Source organism: Bison bison, unplaced genomic scaffold, assembly GCF_000754665.1.
Source record: "Bison bison bison isolate TAMUID 2011002044 unplaced genomic scaffold, Bison_UMD1.0 scf7180017864281, whole genome shotgun sequence".
NCBI classification, from domain to species: Eukaryota; Metazoa; Chordata; class Mammalia; order Artiodactyla; family Bovidae; genus Bison; species Bison bison.
Window position 1 is genome coordinate 709,288 of NW_011494853.1, and position 13,116 is coordinate 722,403.

The 13,116-nt window shown below is 48.7% G+C and overlaps 1 protein-coding gene across 1 annotated transcript in view; it reads left to right on the forward strand.

The window, feature by feature from the left end:
- Nucleotides 1–401: 401 nt before the first annotated feature.
- The window catches only part of FOXJ2 (forkhead box J2), a 20,764-nt gene continuing 8,049 nt past the window's right edge, over nucleotides 402–13,116 (forward strand). Inside the window, exons 1-6 of the mRNA XM_010849360.1 lie at nucleotides 402–480; nucleotides 7,469–7,815; nucleotides 9,919–9,993; nucleotides 10,961–11,029; nucleotides 11,201–11,341; nucleotides 11,816–12,084. Of these exons, the coding sequence (XP_010847662.1) occupies nucleotides 7,483–7,815; nucleotides 9,919–9,993; nucleotides 10,961–11,029; nucleotides 11,201–11,341; nucleotides 11,816–12,084 (887 nt within the window). The 5' untranslated portion in view covers nucleotides 402–480; nucleotides 7,469–7,482. The remainder of the gene's footprint in view (nucleotides 481–7,468; nucleotides 7,816–9,918; nucleotides 9,994–10,960; nucleotides 11,030–11,200; nucleotides 11,342–11,815; nucleotides 12,085–13,116) is intronic.

Here is a 13,116-nt window from a genome sequence, read left to right on the forward strand (position 1 = left end):
ACACCCCAGGGAGAGAAGACGACTCGGCTTCCAGCCTTCCAGGAGAGGGGAAGAAGTCCCCCCAACTTCCCTGTACCCGGACGGTGGAACAGGGCAGAGCCCCTCCGCTCCGATCTCCAGCCGACAGAAAGAGCCCTCCACTCCCGACAGATTCAGTTTGGGGGGGAGGGGGACTCCCCCAAGGGGGAGGAGACAACTCCGGGTTGGACGAGGCTCCTCCCCTCCTCCCCAGGGTCGCCGGCCGAGTGTGGGGGGTGTGCCACCTTCCCCAGGTGGGACCTCCTTCTCCCCCTCGCCCTCCCTCCACTCCTCATCCTCGGGGGACCCAGTTCCCCTCCCCAGCTTGGGAGGCTCAGCCAAGAACGGGAAGAGCCACTGAGGATGAGGCTCCGCATCTGCCTTTGAAGAGAGGGGTCCCTCCAACCCCAGACTCCAGTACCAGGTGGTCCCCGCCCTCTGCTGCGGCTGACGTGGAGACAGGTTAGTGCTTTCTTTCATCTTCTGTCTTCTTTAGACACTAGTGGGTGTAGGGGGCCTGAGATGGTGCCTCTTGAGATGGGTTTCGTTACTGGGATGGTAGAGCAACAACTCAGAGACTCTTCTGGGAAATGTGTTCCGAAGCTATTGGATTCAAACCCTCATCTTGCTGCAGAGGCTATGAGAAATGGGTTTCTTAGTGTTGGGGGGACTGATGGGATGGGGTTCATTGGAGGTCCCTAGGAAAATGTTTGTTTTCATGCCAAGGGCAAGGGACATCAGAAAACCTCTGCATCTCTAGCACTCCATCCGTACAGTGTCATGATGAGACACACCCCAACCGGACTGCCACACCACCCTCTATCCTTGGGCCTTGTCACACCGAGAATGGGCTCTCACTGAAGTCATGGTGGCATCTTGTGGCCTGGCCTTGTCTGGGGCTTCCATTGGTATTACATTTTCTTACCTGTAACCCTAGGTCATTTAATGTCCACCAGAGTTGTTCTCTGGAGAAGGCAATGGCAACCCACTCCAGTACTCTTGCCTGGAAAATCCCATGGATGGAGGAGCCTGGTGGGCTACCGTCTATGGGGTCGCACAGAGTTGGACACGACTGAAGTGACTTAGCAGCTGCAGCAGCAGCAGCAGAGCTGTTCTCTCCAGCCCATGGTGATTACTGCTCCCTTTATAAGAAAAGTGGTCTGTCTCCACTCACTGTGCTTCCCAGCCTCCCCTCATGACATCTCCACTCCGGGCTGGAAGCATAACATCCACAGGAAAAATGGAGATCCCATGTCCCAAGGCAAGAAAAAAGTCTGCAGGGAATGCCAGCTCCTGGGTTGAAGTTTGTCCCTAATGCTGGCCGGCTCCCACTGTCCCAGTGCCCGACACTGCTCCTGTCCTTTGCTGACAGTTCCTCAGGAAAAGGCAGACCCTGGAGAGAAGGAGGGGAGGGGTGATGCTCAGCCTACTTCCAGTCTTCAATGGAAATAAGCTGACTGCCAGGGAGATTTGACCCCCGAGGAATTTCTTTTCAGAAAATCACCTGATAGCTTCATCCTATCTCTTCCTGTTTCGTGTGCAAGTTCTGGGTGTCTGGAACCTTGAATGTATGTTATCTTTCATAGGAAAATAGCAAGAACCATCAAAGCCCAGGATCTTCAGAAAAGGCAAGAAAAAGGTGCCAGGACATCTTTCTGGCGGAGCCTGGGCTGTGGGTTTAGTAGCGCTCTGCCTGTCAACCTGGGGTCCCCAGCTAGGTGCCTGTGTTCCTGCCTCACCGCTAGGAAATACTTTGTCTTCCGTAAGGAGCATTAGACCCCACAGCGAATCCAAGTGAGAGGCTTCATCTTTCTTTCTTTTTTTCTCTCTCTCTCATTTTTATATATTTATTTGGCTGCTCTGGGGCTTAGTTGCAGCATGTGGGATCTAGTTCCCAGACCAGGGATTCAACCCAGGCCCTCTGTGTAGAGAGCACAAAGTCTTAGCCATGGGACCACCAGGGAAGTCCCGGGATGCTTCATTCTATTTGGGTTTTTATGTTTCCTCCTTTGGCCATTGGGTGAACTGCCTGAATCTCTTAAGTACATTCACTGTGTCCTGGAAGCTACCTGTTGGTTGTGGTCCATGAGAGGGCTGTAATCTGGGTTTGTGGGGCTGCGCTGTAAAATAACGTGCGTCTGTTTCTTACTTCACATGGATGTGGCTCTGTCCCCATCATGCACCAAGGCCAAGTCTGTGTGTGCTTTTCAGACTAGGCTCCAATTACCTAGAATTGTGTGTTTCTGGTAGGCCGCTTAAAACAGGTGCGCCAGTGCAGGGAAGTGAGGAGAATGCTGGTAATGATGCCCAGCTGGGAGGACAGGGTTGGCCTGCCCCAGCCAATGGGAGCCCTCATGAGTGGCTGCAGCCCAATCTCTGGCTGGGACCACTTCTGCTAGGACTGATAGAGAGCGTCAGCTCTGACATCTCTGGTCTAATAAGCATGAGGATCCTCGGCTGTTTACCCTAGAACTCCCTTCCCCATTTTTGTTTGAAAAGAGCTGGCTCTGGAGAACAGCAGCCTATTTCCCAGAAAGCACTTTACCAGATGCTGGAGGGCTACTTGTTGAATGGCCCAGAGCCAACGGGACCAGAGCATGTCCAGATGACCCACTGCCACACAGCCTAAGCGGCTGTGCTGGGACTGAGTCTCCCTGATTCTCTTTGCCTCCGTGGAATCAGTTAGGGGCAGACAGCTATTGGGTTGGATTAACTATGACTTGGTGCTATTTTCCAGATCACATCTTATGACTCGACCTAGTCCCCTGTGGAAAATAAGAGATGATATTCCCCCATTTCTTTATCCTTGGGAGTTTACTAGTCGTGGCCCTGGTCAGTCCTTAGTCGGGTGACACTCACCGCAAAGGAAAGTTTGAGATTCTGACATCCTGAAAACTATTGTGAACTCATTGTAGGTTTGCTACTTCTTCCAGGCCTACCTGTATGGTCTGTCCATTTTTCTAATTTTCAATGTCTATTATTCTCTTTTTTTTTTCTCATTCAAAAATAGTCATTGCTACACGTATATAACACTCACTAAGTGCTTTAAAAATTTTAACTCAAGGTAATCCTCCCAACAACCCTATGTATATACAAGTTATCATCTCCATTTTCCAGTGAAGAAACTACAACACAGGTTAAGTAACTTGCCTGAGGTTGCACAGCCAGTAGGTAGGCTGTGGTGCCAGGACTGAAACCCAGACATCCGGGCTGGTAATCAGCAAGGTGGCAAACTTAGCCACTGCTCTGTTAGTTTCTGCATTAGGTACAGAGCAGGAAGTTATCATTCCTTAATGCCTGACCTTGGCACTGTACAGAGAACAATTACTGGCCTTTCGGAGAAAATGGGGAGAAAACTGTGCCTGTTATCTGGGGTCTTACACGTCTCACCTGGGATCAGTCTTCCCCTCCACCAGAATGTCTTTCTGTTTTTCTCTTTCTCCCAGTAGTGAAGTCTTCATTAGACGTTCCATGGATGTGATGGAGCCTGCCCTTTGGCTGCCTTTCCCAGTTTCTATGGGTATTTCCTTTCAGTCTTCCAGCTTGCAGAGAAGAATGTAGCCTGACTCAGGTTCTGCCCCAGCCCTGTGGCACAAGGCCCACCTGGAGAGAGAGGTCTGGGTAACTGGGTTGGTTGGACTGAGAAATGGAAGTACCTTTTATGTACCTTTCTAATAATAGCCCCGAACACTAGCCTGGTGCCATTATTTTGGGGGAATGTGGAATGTGTGGCAGCCACCAGCTCTTTAAGCTTCATTCATGTCCCTCTAGGAATGAAGCTTTGACAGTGTTTGTGATGGCATCCCTTTTATTGAAGAAGGAAACTGAGGCAGGAAGGCTTCAGGGAGGCAAGGGGTGTTTAGGGAGACTCAGCGTGTAGGTGTCAAGGTTCATAATAGAACCAGGGAACCTCATTCTCTGAGGTTCTACACGCTGGGCTGCCCTTCAAGAATGGGGAAGTGCTGGGGACAAGGAAGTGGGATGGGTTTAGGGAGAATGGTGCTGAGAAATCAGGATCTTTTGCTGTAAGTGGCTTGTAGCTGGTAAGATTGGAAGATATTTTGAGTGCTGGGGCGGTAGCTGGAGGGCTGGCTGGGAGGGTGCTGGCGAAAGGTTAAATTTAACCTCAGTGTCCTAACCTGGTGCTGGGGAAATGCTAGGGAAGGGCACAGAACCAGCAAAAGGCTGAGGGCACTTCCGTTTATGGAATTCACAGTGATTGGCACCTGCCAAGTGGGTTCTGTAAACTGCTTTGATTGTATTCTCCTATCCCTCCCTATCCAGTGTTGGGAGGGTTGCAAATGAAATGTCCCCTGAAGACTTCTGTGTTCTTTCCTTCTTTTATTATTTTAATTTCTGGCTGGGCAGGGTCTTCAGTGCTTTGCGTGGGCTTTCTCTCCAGTTGCACTGAGTGGAGGCTACTCTGGGCTACCGGCCTCACACTGCAGTGGCCCCTCCTGTTGCGGAGCACTGGCTGCTGTCGTTGAGGCTCACAGGCTCTAGAATGAGGGCTCAGTAGTTGTGGTTCATGGACCCAGCTGCTCCATGGCATGTGGAATCTGTTCACAGATCAGGGATGGAACCTGTGTCCCCAGTGGTGGCAGGCAGACTCTTATCCACTGTGCTTCCAGGGAAGCCCCTGCTATGTTCTTAAAGTGAAACTTCCCAGGATCTTTAGCAGGAGATAATAGGGTAAAATTTCCTTAGAAACCCAGGAGAACCCTGGTCATTGTGAACCTGCTCATTGCCGTGTTCCCATTCAGCTGGGCTAACGTAGCTCCAGAACCAGATGGCTGCGGAATGCACGTTACCCCAGTAGCCGCTCTGCTCTGCCTTAGTAAATTGCCAGGAGCTGAGGCTTCCTGGAATGATTCAGTGTCCCTGTTAGTCTCCAGGTTTCCACGGTTTTAGGGCAAAATGGTGGTGGTGGGATGGGAAAGGATGGTGGGGAAAGGAGCTCAGCATAAAGGGGAATCCCCCCTTTGCGATGCTATTTATAAAACCAACCTGGGTTGCTGTTGGGTCTCACGCTGCCCAGGCCCCCGAGGCACTAAGGTGTTTCCTGGAGTACAGAGTGGGCGGAGTTGATGTGTTGCTGGTGAGGAGCTCCAGAACGTGCACACGCATGCAGAGACTGTGTGGGTGGGGAACTGAGAGATTAGGGGATGAGTGAGCTTGCTGACCCTTGGGAGAAAGTCTCCAGGCCAGAGGAGTTAAGAACTAGGAGAGTGAGCCCAGAGATGGAGGCAGGAGACTGGGCCCATGCCTGCGACTGAGCTTCTAACTACAGTGTGTGGATTTGCGTGTAGTTGTATGTAATGCTGGTGCACATTATGTGAGTGGATTTAGGCATTACACACCCAATGTGTTTTCTGTCCAGGATTCTGAGACTTGTTAGCCTTGGCTCCTCAAGAGTGATTACCCCTTCAGCAGGGGTCGGAGGAAGAAACCCTAGCTGGAACCTGGCCAACAGTGCAGGCACAAGGTGGTTCGGCAGCAATCATGGATTGGGGGTGGGGTGGCGGGGTGGGGAAGGGCAGGGCGCTTCCCTGGAGGGCTTCCCTGGTGGCTCAGTGGTAAAGCATCTGCCTGCCAGTGCAGGAGAGGCGGTTGGATCCCTGCGTCGGGAGGTTCCCTGGTGGAGGAAATGGCAACCCACTCCAGTATTCTTGCCAGGAAAATCCCATGGACAGAGGACCCTGGTGGGCTATACAGTCCATGGGGTCGCAAAGAGTCAGACACGACTTAGCGATTGAGCATGCAGGCACAATTAATGTATGTTTGTGTGTCTGGGTGGGGTTGGGAGGGGTAAAGGAATGGGATAGGGGGTTGAGGGGGTAGGGGAAGGGGGGTGGGACAGAGTCGGGGTGGTGGTGGAGTGGGGTGGGGTGGTGCTGGCTTCCACCCTAGGGGAGTGCCAATGGCTACCACGTGGATCATGCCACTCTTTCCAGCCCCTGCAATGCAAATCTCCCCTACTGTCCTTCACCTTCCCCCACTCAGACGTCACTCCGGCTGCACCCCTCCGTCTGAGAGAGTGCCCAGGCCGCGTGGGTGGCGGCAGGGTGTGCAGACAGCCGGCGTGGGAGGGTTGGCAGCGCCAGGAGTTTGCATGGAGGTGCCGCGAGCGTGCGTGCCTGGCCGGGAAGGCAAGAGAGAGGAGGAGGAGGCGGCAGAAGGGGAGCCAACCCTGAGCCCCAGAATGGCTATTTTTAGCTGCCTATCTGATTGTTACCGGTGCGCGCACAGCTGGGTGTCTCCCTGGCTCTGTGCAGCCAGGCAGGCCGAGCGGTGGGAGGGCCTCTGCAGTGACTTCTTCCTGGTGTCGCCGTCTATGGGCGGGAACTCGCGAGGGGGCGGTGCTTTAAAGGTGCGAGGGCAGCCGTGCTCCGGCTCCTGCCCTCTGTGTTGTGAGTCTGTGCCCCGTGGGTAACGTATGCCGTGTATCTCCTTGTGGTTTCTGGTCACGGGCTGCTGTCTGTGTGCCATCCCTGTTTGGCTGGTTGTCACACTTATGTACCTAATACTCCTCGTATGCACATGGATGTGGGATCCTAGGGCGAGCACTGGGGATGGAACTAATGTGATATACCTTTGGAAGTGTTGATGCGTGCTTCTTTAGGGTATACTTGTGTTTACTCTGATTGTTTTTCTTTACACGTTTGCTCGTGCTGTCTCTCTGTGGATGTTGAATGTAAATATAACATGTGACACATAATTGGAGAATAGACTTTGGCAGGTTTTACCTGCTGTCTAAGTGTTTTTTTTTTTTTTTAAGTGGTTTTTAAGAAATCGATTCGACACAGGTGTTTTTGTTTTTTTAAGATTTATTTATTTTATTTTTTGACTGTGCTGGGTCTTCGTTTCTGCACTCAGGCTTTCTCTAGTTTCGGTGCACGAGCTGCCGAGCACTGGCTCTAGCTTCAGTAATTGCAGCGTGTGTGCGCAGTTGTTGTGACTCCAGGGTTCCAGAGTGCAGGCTTAATAGTTGTGGCTCATGGGCTTAGTTGCTCTGCTGCTTGTGGGATCTTCCCAGATCAGGGATTGAACCGGTCTCCCTTGCATTGCAAAGCCGATTCTTAACCACTGGACCACCAGCAAAGCCCTCCACGAAGCTTTAAAATATTGTGTTGTAGGGCTTTAAGAAAGGAGAATTGAGGAACAGCTCGACTTGCTGGGTGGTTTGATCTCCCTTTTCGTCCTGCATGAAGCAAGAGGCCTCTGCCATGTTCCATGTGAAGTTGCAGGATAAGTGCCAGTCTGTCATCTGGCAGGTGATTGACGTATGCATTTGAGGGTTCTGGGAACCTGGTTATCTCATGAGTGGAGTCTTCTATAGGAATTAGAGTGAGAAGAAACTCTCCTTTCCCTAAAGCCCTAAGATTTGGTATTACTTGCCACAAGTGACCACAGGTAACACTTGTCTATTTTATTTTCCTCTTCTCTGCAGAATCCAAAAATACCATGGCTTCTGACCTAGAGAGCAGCCTCACCTCCATAGACTGGCTCCCCCAGCTGACCCTCCGGGCCACCATCGAAAAGCTGGGAAGCGCCTCTCAGGCTGGGCCTCCTGGTGGGAGCCGCAAATGTCCACCAGGCTCCCCCACAGATCCGAACGCCACCCTGAGTAAAGACGAGGCTGCCGTTCACCAGGATGGTAAACCCCGGTACAGCTATGCCACCCTCATCACCTATGCCATCAACTCCTCTCCAGCCAAGAAGATGACCCTCAGTGAGATTTACCGCTGGATCTGTGACAACTTCCCCTATTACAAGAATGCAGGCATTGGTTGGAAGGTGGGACAGCTTCTATGCCCTGAGATGGTTCTTAGCCTTGACAACATTTTCCTCTACTTTTGTGTCTTCCTGTAACCTGGTCCACTTCACTCTGAGCTGTCTCAGAGATGTGTGAACTTAAAAATCTCAAATCTCCCATCCCTTACTTTTTTTTTTCAGAGTTGAACAACTTTCATAAGGTGTATCTGGGAAATTCCAGTGATACCAAACCTCTGAGTATAGTTACGGTATGGCAGGATGCTGATGCTCACCATACTCTCTTTGAAAAAAAAGAATTGTTTATTTATTTGGCTGTGCCAGGTCTTAGTTGCGCCATGTGAACACTTAGTGATGGTATGCAACATCTAGTTCCCTGACCAGGGATTGAACCCAGGCCCCCTGCATTGGAGCACAGAGTCTTAGCCACTGGGCCACCAGGGAAGTCCCTCATCCTACCCTCTTGTCCCTTGGTTTATTTCACAGGTATTTATTGCCATTCTGCTCTGTTGAAGTCACATGCAAGGCCTGGCATCTCTCCATCCTACCTAGAGATCAAACCTCACACAGTCATTATCTTTTTAAAAACTATGTACCAAAGAAAAAATAATAATGTAATTAGGTCTTCCCCAGCAGCTCATCCACCAAGCAAGGAAGGAGAGGATAAGTGGTTTGGCTGGAGATGAAGGAAAAAGGGGCCTTCTCTTCCACGCATGGAAGGAAGGCTGATGTTCTCAGTCCTTGGGAGCAATCACTCACTTGCCAGTTGTTGAGTAGAAACTGGGATTTAGTGTAGCTGTGTCACTCTGTAAATCATCAGCTCACATACAAGCCAGATGATGAGCTGGGGACTGTTGAAAGCATTCAGTTTTCCCTTTATAAATATGTTCCTGCTAGCTGCCACAGCCCCACCAACTTCACCCAAGGCATGTATGCAACAATATTTCTTTCCTCCAAATGTGACCATTCCCTGGGCTCTTGAGAAGACAGAAAGGTGAATTGTACCTAGTTTCACTTATAATTTATATTTTGTTATCATTTACATCATTACATCATCAGTTTTGTATTTTTTTTCATGGCTGTGCCACTGTGGCTTGTGTGATCTCAGTTCCTCAGCTAGAGATGGAACCTGTGCCCTTGGCAGTGAAAGCTCGGAGTCCTAACCCCTGGACCTCTGGGGAATTCCCACATCATTAGTTTTAAAATGTTCTTTCACTATTGATAGAATTAATTAAGGAGCTGAGCAGATGTGATTCTTTTTTAATTGACGTATAGTTGCTATACAATATTATTAAGTTAAGGTGTACAGTATAGTGATTCACAGTTTTAAAGGTTATACTTTAATTTATAGTTAATATAAAATCTGTATTTATTCTGCATATTGTATCAATACAATATATCCTTGCAGCCGATTTTATATATAATAGTTTGTACCTCTTAATCCCCTACCCGTGTATTGCCTCTACTTCCTTCGCTCTCCTCACTGGTAACCAATGGTTTGTTCTCTATATCTGTTAGTCTGCTTCTTTTTTGTTGTATTTACTAGTTTGTTCTATTTTTTAGATAGCATGGGTAAATGATATCATGTAATGTTTGTCTTTCTCTGTCTGACTTATTTCACTAAGCATAATGCCCTCTAAATCGGTCCATATTGCTGCAAATGGCAAAATTTCACTCTTTTTAATGGCTGAGCAGTATCCATTGTGTGTATATGTGTATATATGTATATGCCATATATCTATATGCCACATCTTCTTTATCCATTCATCTGTGGATGGGCACTTAGGTTTGTGCAAATGTGATTTTGAGGCATTTATATACCATCATCAGTTGGGTGTGATTTGGGTGGAAAGATTGAAAAAACTATATATAATCAGCTCTCTAGAAGCACCAGGTAGTCAAATTTACAGCAGTTAATCTCTCATCAATTTACTTGCTTTTTCTTATCTCATTGCTCTTGCTATCTGATAGGCGATTTCCTCCATCAGTATGGTTATGAGGTGCTCAGTTTACCCTGACACTGGCACTTTAGCGTGTGTTATTTCCCTTTGTGTCCTTTTGTGAACTATTGGAAAATTTCCTGCTTTGCATGATACTCAAATCTAACTTGCTTCTGTGCTTCCTCAGAATTCAATTCGGCACAATCTTTCTCTCAACAAGTGTTTCCGGAAGGTGCCCAGACCACGGGATGACCCTGGAAAGGTGAGATTCAGCTGTAATTGGAGAGGGGAGGACCAGGAAGGAAAGGAGAGTAGTTGACAGCTCAGAGTCCTGTGGCTGTTTTAATTACCCAGAAGAGGAAATCGTATTAATTAGAGAAGCAGCTTTATTTTTCTCTCAGAGGAAGAGCTTGGTTATCAAACTTATGGGTCCTCACAAGAATGAATGACTAAGGAAAGCTGTGAAATTTTTTCTTAATAGAAATATTTATGAAAAAATTGACTTCGATGCCCTCTTTTGGTGTATCGGGCTCTTTCTAGATGTAAAATAAGCTTTGGAGGCATTTTTCTATAGAAAAATCTCGTGGTTTTTATCTTCGAAGGGGAGAAGTGATAGATCATCCTCTTTGTTGGACAGCCATGGATGCTAAAGTCTCAGAGAGTTTTGCCTTAGATCACATGGAAGGGGTAGGTTGGTTTGGGCATTTGCAGCTCTTTGAGGTGGATGCTGTGTTCTGCATCTTCATTATGACCGAGACCTGCGTTTGGACCACAGTGGGTACCTCTGACATACTCTGTGATTTAGTACAGATTTAGTACTCAAAAATAGCTGTTACTCTCAGGATTCTATGTGAATTGCCAGTCATTTTTCTTAATATAGCTCTTACCTTATATGAAGAAGTGACAGTCGCTCAGTCGTGTCTGACTCTTTGTGACCCCATGGACTCTTTGCAAGCACACCAAGTTTCTCTGTCTATGGAGTTCTCCAGGCAAGAATACTGGAATGGGTAGCCATTCCCTTCTCCAGGAGATCTTGCCAACTTGGGGATCAAAACTATGCCTCCTGCATTGCAGGTGGATTTGTTATCATTTTATGGTAGGGCCTATTTTATATGAAGCCAGGGAAGCCCAATTTTATATGAAAATCCTCTCAAATGTCTACTTTTCCAGTGGGCGGTATTTCCATATATAATGATTTTTTTTTTCTCTCTGGCGATGGGTTCTTCTAGGGTTCTTATTGGACAATTGATACTTGCCCTGACATCTCCCGGAAGAGACGACACCCTCCAGATGATGATGTAAGTCTCTACCTCAATGAGATGCCATTTCTGAGCCCGCTGCTCCTCCCGCATCTCCCAGTCATTTCCTAAACATGGGGCAAAGGTCAGACACCAGCAAGGATGGAACCATGAATCATGTGGGGAGGTTTAGCATCTGCTTATAGACTGCTCTTTTTTCACAACCCTCAGCTGTCTCAGGATTCACCAGAACAGGAGGCCAGCAAGAGTCCACGGGGAGGGGTTCCAGGGAGTGGAGAAGCCTCACTGCCTCCTGAGGGGAACCCTCAGATACCGCTTCAGAGCCCCACATCGATTGCCAGCTATAGCCAGGTAGGAGGTGGAGGTGGCAGGAGGCATAAGGGATGGATGGACGGGTGGATGGGTGGGTGATTGAATAGATTGATATGTCTGTCAGTTCAAAATTATGTATTGATTGTCTGTGCTATAGCAGGCAGATAAATTGGGAAAGAAGGAGAAAGCAAAAGAAAGAAGCAGAGAGAGGGAGAGAGCAAAAGGCAGAGAGAAACAACGTTTTAAGAAAGATCAGAAAAATAAAAATGGTGAGAAGACAAGAAAGGGATCAAAAAAGTTTCTGAGAAAGGAAAGACGAGCATGGATGCAACACAGGGAAAGGGCAAGAGACTATATCAAGATAGGAATGAGAAAAGGAGAAAAATGATGCTCATTCATTGAAAGGATGGGAGAGGATGAAAAGGATAGGCAAGAGAGCTTGGTGTCCACTAAAGTGTCGTATGGGTCCCTCACATAGGACATGGACCAAGTCTTTCTTGCCTCTTCCTCTAGGGCACAGGGTCTGTGGACAGCGGAGCGGTGGCAGCGGCAGGTCCAGGTCGAGAGAGCACCGAGGGGCCCCCTCCCCTGTACAACACCAACCATGACTTCAAATTCTCCTACTCGGAGATCAATTTTCAGGATCTAAGCTGGTCCTTCCGCAACCTCTACAAGTCCATGCTGGAGAAGTCCTCCTCGTCTCAGCATGGTGAGTCTGGGCTGGGGAGGGGAGCTGGGATGTCCTTGTATTTTCTTTTTTTTAATATTTATTTGGCTGTACCAGGTCTTAGTTGTGGCATGTAAGCTCTTGTGGCATGTGGGATCTAGTTCCCTGACCAGGCACTGAACCCAGGTCCCCTGCATTGGGAGCGGGGAGTCTTAGCCCATGGACCACCAGGGAAGTCCCTGTCCTTGTATTTTTGAACAGATGGTGACATTCTCTTCTCTCCCTTTTTCCTACGTGTAACACGAGGAGAGGGCGATCACTGGTCAGGGAAGAAAGTGGGTCATGAGCCAAAACTGTCTGGAGTCAGATCTCTTCTGACTTAGTACTGAAGGACAGCTGTCTCAAGAGGCAGTGGGCTGGCTCCTTAGCTGCAGTAAGTGAGCTGGAGGAATCCCCCTTCTAGAACCAAGGGCTGTGATTTAATGGCTGCTTCAAGTCATTATGAGGATGGCCACTAGGGGACAGCAGTTTCTTTTTTTAAAGAATCTCTGTGTTTGTGAGAACAACTTAATTTAAAAAAAATTTTTTTAATTAAAATTTTAAATTTTAATTTTGGGGCTTTCTAGATGGCTCAGTGGTAAAGAAACTGTCTGCTGAGCAGGAGACTTGGGTTCAATCCCTGGGTTGGGAAGATCCCCTGGAAAAGGAAATGGCAACCCACTCCAGTATTCTTGCCTGGAGAATCCTCATGGACAGAGGAGCCTGGCGGGCTGCAGTCCAGGGGGTCGCAAAGTGTCAGACACGACTGACCGACTAAGCACAGCACATGTTTGGAACTCTATCTGATGTCTGATGTCTTTGGAAACTATGATTCCTACATCAATATCCTTGAAAAATAGCATAAAAAGGTGCATGTTGACATTTGGCTAAAATTCCAGTAGTTGTCCTGCTGTCAAGACCCTTGTCTGTCTGTCAGTTATACCTGCCCAGGGGCTGGAGGGGACCAGGCTGGAGGGGGCCAGGGCTGGAGGGGACCCTGCTGTCCAGATTGTCCTTACCCTTCGTCGGCTGCCTTTTCTGGGTCTCAACCCCGTGGAAATCCTGACCCACTTTGCCTGACCCACCCCCACCCCCCCGCAGGCTTCTC